This window comes from Antedon mediterranea, chromosome 1 (assembly GCF_964355755.1).
Source record: "Antedon mediterranea chromosome 1, ecAntMedi1.1, whole genome shotgun sequence".
NCBI classification, from domain to species: domain Eukaryota; kingdom Metazoa; phylum Echinodermata; class Crinoidea; order Comatulida; family Antedonidae; genus Antedon; species Antedon mediterranea.
The window spans coordinates 5,091,589-5,098,899 of record NC_092670.1 but is presented as its reverse complement, the minus strand read 5'-3'; the positions used below and the strand labels follow the sequence as shown (position 1 = coordinate 5,098,899).

The following is a 7,311-nucleotide window of genomic DNA, read 5'->3' as shown; positions in this document are numbered from 1 at the left end:
TGATATGACTTTAATATTGTCATGATCGTGGAGAGCTGGTACACTAAACATGATTAGTCAGGTGGAAATGAATCTTATTGAATTGCATGAAGGTAAAACATGTTGATGACCCCACCCGAATGTTCGTTCCACATCTAATCGGAAAGCTGGTTTGGAACGCGCTTCCTGTCGATTTTAAGAGGAGCGAATTCTGCACCTCTACTTAAACTTAAACAAATTTTTAAAAATCTTTTCAATTTATAATGCTAGTATTGTTAAGCGCTTTGTTCTTTGTAGGGGCCATATAAAAACTTACATAGATAGATAGATGTTATATTCGAATAAGTATATTGATATTTGCATTTTGGAACTTCACGTATAAGTGCATGTTGAAATATTTTATACAAAAATATGTTCTTTTTAAAATTGTATACTTTGCACCTAGCATATAATTTATACCTTATCTTAAAGTTATTTTATCTAATCACCTAGCTCTTAATCCATGTTTTACAATACACTTTTTTTTATGTTTTCTACCTTTAAAAGATTAAAGAATGGCAAGAAAGCAAAGTAATGGAAATCTGCTGTTTGTGATATTTTTCTTAATTCTCACTGAATATGTAATGTGCTCAGACATGCGCGGTAACGGGTAAGTTATAATTAAATATTTTCAAACGGAATGCATTGTATGTATCATTGTATGACGGTTAATTGTACATTAATAGCCGATATTACTGTAGTATAGACTCTTCTAAAGCTCCGTGTCTACACTATCATAACCTTATGTGACAAAAAAGTGTGGTGTGCCCAAATATGATAGTTATATGCCAAAATATGATATCATCAAGTACATGAGCACATCACTTTTTTTTTACATAACGTTTGATAGTGTAGACATAGAATTAGAGGAACGATAGTTCACCACAATTTAGCAGATTAAACTCATATGGAAGTTCCTCACTTTCCTGCCCTGTTCTGTTATGGAATAATTTACCCTAATATTTTATTGGTTTTATTTAAAAAAATACAGGCCTATTTCAGGTTTAACAACAATTATTCATATTATTATTTGATGATAATTTAAAAAGGATAAATTGACAAAAAGTGTTTACAATATCCAAACCTGGTCAGCCATAGTATAAAACTGATTTATAATGTGTAAACAATTCAGTAGGCCTGTAATAAAAACAAATTAAGTAGACATAATTCATATAATTTATCTAAAAAATATTGAACTTCTAAAAATGATGGGAGAAATCTGAATAAAGTAATACATCGTAAAAAGTACTGACCTAACGTAAAGTAAAACTGGACAAACGATTTAATTTATCCCTTGTAAAATCGTATTATTATTGCAACAATAAAGAGTTGTGATAATATTAGGCCTACAATTTACCATGTTGAATAATATCCTTTGAGAGGGTTTGTTAAATTAGTTTAAGAGGACATGATTAATTTAGAATTCCCAATGGAAACCAGAAATTATACGTATGTTTTCTTCAAATATGTTGATCGATAAATAGAAATAGACATATTTCAATATTATACAATTTAAATTTATTATCAATTCATCATTAGCAAAATAGCTCAAGCTAAATGTACCAGTGGGATAGTACACAATGATTAATGTTATAATTAAGTTAAGACCTACAGTAACAGGTTTAATTTAAATGTAAATATCTAGTTGATGGGAAAGTTAAAGAGTTCCCATAAACACTGTTAGGTTTATTGCCCGATTGTGATAATACTTCTAATATCATCACAGTTTTTAACTACCGTAATATTCGTGAAACCTAGATAAGATAGGAAGTAGTGACGTAACGCCATGAGCGCTCACTGGCTAAACCCCGGATCTTATCTTATGGGGGCCCCTGAGCAGTGTCAAGAAACAAACGGGCATTAAAATATGTCGAAAAAGGCTAAAAACACCTGAGGCCTCCAGCGTTGGAGGGCCCGTGGAGCCGTGAAATGTGCAAAAGGGCACATTTGTGCAAACAACCACATTTGTGTAAACATTTTACCTTCAAATGTGCAAACAACCACATTTGTGCAAACATTTTACCTTTAAATGTGCAAATCTGTTAAAATTCATAACCCGCAAATGTGCAAACATCACGCCGTTAATAAATGTAAAAACGATCAGTTTTGACGTTAAATGTGCAAAAGGTATTCTACAAATGTGCAAAGCATTTCTTCAACCAAACTCCTATTCCTTTTTATATTTTTGGTTCGTAGGTCTTTCAGAGTAGAAATAACAATAGTGAAAAGAGTATAATAAATTTAAAATGTTCAATATCATAACTAATTATACTGTTGTATTTTATTATAATCAAAGGCTCTAAATCGCCTCGGCTAAATTCAAGTCGGCCCCAAGTCAACTCGCCCTAAAGTCAATTCGGCCTCAAGTCAACTCGGCCTCACGTCAATAATAACTATTATTATTAATATTATATAACTATATTTCACCAGATATTCAGAAGATTCTGCCATCAACGACACGCCATCATTGAATAGACTCTTGCGCGACGCCTTAGTAGAACGTACTGAAGCAGAAATCGAATCCCTTAAAAGACGGCTGCAAGAAGAGTTGGAAACTACCGAAGGACAATTCAGCCATCGTACAAAACAGTGAGTAGGCTATATATTAATTTCATGATTTAATGAAATCATGTTGGTAAAGATATATATATATATATATATAAACACAACAGGCAAAGAACATTAATTCTAGTGCTGTTCCGCCGTACCACGCCAAGAATGTTAAAGAGTCGCTATCCAATCGAGTTTGAACAATACCATGAAAGCCCCAGTGGTCTAATGGTTAGGGCAACTGCATATCAAGCAGACGGTCCGAGTTCGAGTCTCGGTTGAGGCGACTTTTTCTCATTCTTACAGATTTCCTCATCTTTATCGTTTCAAATTAATTTATATATATGTATAATACTGATGAAGAGCTAGTGTTGCCCGAAAGCTCTGCTAACTTTTCTGGCTGTTTACTTAATCATTTTGATTTAGCTTTTCGCTTTTTTTTTGTATCTCCATTGAGATCCAGCCACTGATACCCACAGCATTGTCATTTTTTTCAGTAATTTGCCTTTGGATTTATATATATATATATATATAAATATATAAGGAAACAAAAAAAAATGGTCTTCGTAAAGAGCATCCACCATTATTATATTATACTACTACTACTACTGCGTCGAGCTTGCTCGGATCGATATTATCGGATATTATAATTATAGTGAATAGGTCAATATTTAACAAAAGAAAAATGTATGAATATTTTTAAGGCATGGTTCTCACTAGAGACGCAACGCAAGGACGTACACGCAACGCAAGCGAGTTAACCAATGACAAGTCACTGTTGGAATAATCCATCGCGTGTGATTGGTCAAATAACTTGCCTTGCGTTACATCCTTGCATTTCGTCGCTAGTGGGAACCAAGCTTTAGAAACATCACAAGTTTGCTTGCTTGTTTGAATCGCTGAAGTTCCTAACAGTTTAATAGCATTGGAACGAGATTTTCATTGTGTCAAAAAATTGTCAACCTAACAGCAAAAAATAACATTTATTCCTGCAATATATCGAGACGAATGGTAAGTTCAATAGGTATAAATCAAATTATATCTCATTTAGTAATACACACAGTTACTTCAAACGATACTGATTTTGATTTGTTGGCCCTCAAATCATCAAATTTGCATATTAATTAAGACACCTGCCAAGAGCATCATCTTTGAGCTGTTAAAATAAACGGTATCAAAAACCGCTGTAGGCTACAGTGAGTTGAGTATGCGTGGGGGACGGCAATTAATTCTTATCTTACCGTTGGGGAATGGGGTACAATGATTAAGATACCTCTGGGCTTGTTTGGACCCTCCGATAAAACACTCCCACCATTTTTGTAAAGATCGTTAGTTGTTCGTATTTATTACGCTATTGTATAGGCTACTCTCTTTGCAAACAGATCATATACTACCGCAAAGATTTATAAATACAAATCCCAGTACAAAATGCTAACTGGTAGGCCTATATAATATAGGCCTATATAACGTTAACTAGCCTATTGATAACATGCCAGAAAATAATGACATTGATAAGCCGGTATCATGTAATGCTGATGCAAATTTTAAAGATAACAGATCTAATCGGAATAACGGTGAAGTATATTAACGAAACCAATAATTGATTTAACCAGAATAACAGTAAAGCTTGGTTCCCACTAGAACGTAACGCAAAGACGTAAACGCAACGCAAGCGTTTTAACCAATGACAAGCGAAGTTATAGACAGTTAGCAATCACAAGCGAATAAGCCATTGCTTGTGATTGGTCAATTCACTTGCGTTGCGTTACGTCCTTGTGTTGCGTCGCTAGTGGGAACCACGCTTTACGTATACAACTGGTATTAACGAAACTGATATTTTATTTAAGCGGAATAACGATAACGTATAATACCGGTTGTGGACGAAACCGATAACTGATTTAACCGGACTGAATTAACGGTAACGTTTATTACCGGTATTGGCAAACCATTTATTTTTCTTTCCAGAGAAACGAAACGAGGACAGTCAGATGGCATAGTATCATTGTATGTTTTATCAAAAGAACTTGCAGAAGTACAGCGACAACGAGAGATATCGGATATGAAAAAACAAATGGATATACAAGGAAGAAAAAAGTGAACTTTGTCCGCTAAATGTTGAAACTCATAGTTTTATTATTATAGTATATATTATTTATTATCGGGTAACGGGTATATCCTGTACAAATACCAAAGTGTGACAATGTGAGCCTATTTTAATTCATTTAAATAATTCAAGTAATATCAGCATACATCTTCAGTTTGACAATTAAGATCAATTTACACAGACGAGCGGTAACGGTTAGCGGTCAACGGTATATAAGTATATTTCTACTTGATTGTGTTTAATCCTGTATAAATATGTTTGTTAAATAAAATAAATAAATAAACGCAAATAAAGTATCTTATTTTTTTTTATGACAATTTACACAAAACGTGGAGCGGAAAGACGGTTGAACCATGCCTCTTTGGTTGAACGGAAACCCGCTTATGAAAGATGATTTAGATTCGATGTCGGAGAAGCTATGATTTTTTCGCTTACCTATAGTACCGCTCGTCTGTATAAATTGGCCTTTACAAGTACTCATATCTCTACAATTTAATTTAAACAATAAGTTCCTAAGTATTGTTTGACGAACTGTCAGAACAATTGTAATATAATATTGGGTTAATACAAATAAAGTTATTATTACGTATGCAGTTATGCACTTGTGTTTATTTTCTAAGATACAATTTACCTCGGAGAAAATACAGTTGCTGTAACAATAATGCTGAATTAAGTGAATGTAATTTGAACTTTAGAAAGTGTAATAATACATTTGATTTACAAATCATCATAAATCTAATTTAATGATATTGAAACATAAAGTTAAGTATAATGATATTTCATGCGGTAACGCCGCATTCTCTTTTACTATTGTTAGCTCTATACCGTAATTGATAGTTTCCGAGAAAAAGAGTAGGTTGTTGATGGAATACTGCAGGCTACTTACCCTCAAGACAGCAGACACATTTTACGTCGTTCTTGAAGTTTACCGAATGAATGAATGTTTATGACATTGTGCGGATTCATCAACCCGGAATGGCGGCAAATTATTTTGGTTTCAACATTAAAACCGTCATTAACGTTGTTGTGTAGGCCTACCGTACGTTTGGTGAAGATGTTCAATCATTTTGTTTTCTGTACGCTACAGATCCGTGTCTCACGAGCATTATCAACTTATAGCGCGTTCTATTTCGTGATATTCATTCCTGTTCTTACATTTTGCAAATAGGCCTACTTCAATCTAAATAGATTGAAATAAAACCTCTGATTTTCATATAATAAAATTTAAAAAAAAGTTTAATCCAAACATAGACGTTTACTTGTAAAGTTCAATTAACGATTTATTATTGGCGCCTTCTTACTATCAATAAGTAATGGCCCGCACTCATGCATTCAAGCAAAAAACGTAGCTTTATGTTCGTGGATGAACTAGTAATGTGTTATGCAGTAATAGTGCCGGTATATCATATTTTATGGTGCGTGCCTTTAGTATTATTTTTTCGGCTCATTATTCTCCAAATGTAGCCTACTAACACATTATTTAGGCGTTGATTACCAGGTTGACAGGTGTGTTAGTATTTTCATCTACACTCACCTACACGTTTTGTTTTATCACACACATTTATATATATATATATATATATCGGAGATCTAATAAGATCGAAACAGTAATGTCTGCAGATTGGATTATATTATATATATATATATAAAGGAAAACACAAAAAGTTAGTGTCTTCTATGCACGCCGCCGTTCGACATCCGATCCGTATAAATGCTACATCCAATATCTACTTTGCTACGGAAATGGCCATGGTCTATGAAAAGTTCGTAAACAAGTATTTACTGAATTAGGACTTATTAAATCATTTTTTAAAATACCTTTGGGTTAAAGGCTATCAAATTAAGAATTTCCAGAGGGCGTCACGAAAACTGAAACCGTTACCGTTTAGAGAAATGTGAGCCCGGGGGGGGGGGTCACTTGTATATAAACCAAACGGGGGGGGGGGGGGTGCAGCAGCCACTTCAAGACATGAGGCACTTGCACTACCTGTTTTACTGAAAAACACTACGGACTTGAACTACCATTAACCAAAATCCAGTGTTTTCTAAAAAGACGGCAGAAACAAGGCCACGCCAGAGAGGGCGCAATATTTGTACTGGTTCCCAGCATGATCTGCGCATGGCCAAATGTTAGGCAGAATTTTCAAGTAAAAGAAAAGCAACGTGGTCGTCGATTACTTCTATTAACTTCCATTTGTAGGGTGTAACGAAACTTAAGATCAGGAAAGCTGAGATCCTCCTAAGACCCGAGATAACGAAAGGTAAGACCCAAGACCTAAGATTACAAATTATGAGCCCTCCATCACGTGGAAAAACCTTCCTTGATAAACAAATCTATATAAATATAACTTTGGTGTCACCTTTGCGTTCTTTATCATGCTAATTATTGCGTCATTTAAATACAACTGTGTTATTGGTATACAAGTACTCTAGAGGCGTTGACTCTGTTCTGATAATGAGAATAGTATTCTCGAAACATGTCACGGTATTTTAAGGCAGTTTGCCTGTTCATCAAAAAATGCCTTACAGTTTTTATTTAATTCCGAAAGTTTGGTGGTATCATTTAACTTCCATTTGTAATAATTAATTAACATTAATAGGATGATTTATGTAGGCGTTATAACTATACTGTTATATCT

The 7,311-nt window shown here is 34.1% G+C and overlaps 1 protein-coding gene across 1 annotated transcript; it reads left to right on the top strand.

Moving 5' to 3' along the window:
- The first annotated feature begins 610 nt into the window (after positions 1–610).
- On the top strand, positions 611–5,153 carry LOC140054639 (uncharacterized). The gene is made up of 3 exons (XM_072099711.1): positions 611–628; positions 2,449–2,607; positions 4,534–5,153. Exons 1-3 carry the CDS (start codon positions 615–617, stop codon positions 4,664–4,666), a joined length of 306 nt encoding a protein of 101 aa, XP_071955812.1. The 5' UTR covers positions 611–614; the 3' UTR covers positions 4,667–5,153.
- Positions 5,154–7,311: the final 2,158 nt, after the last annotated feature.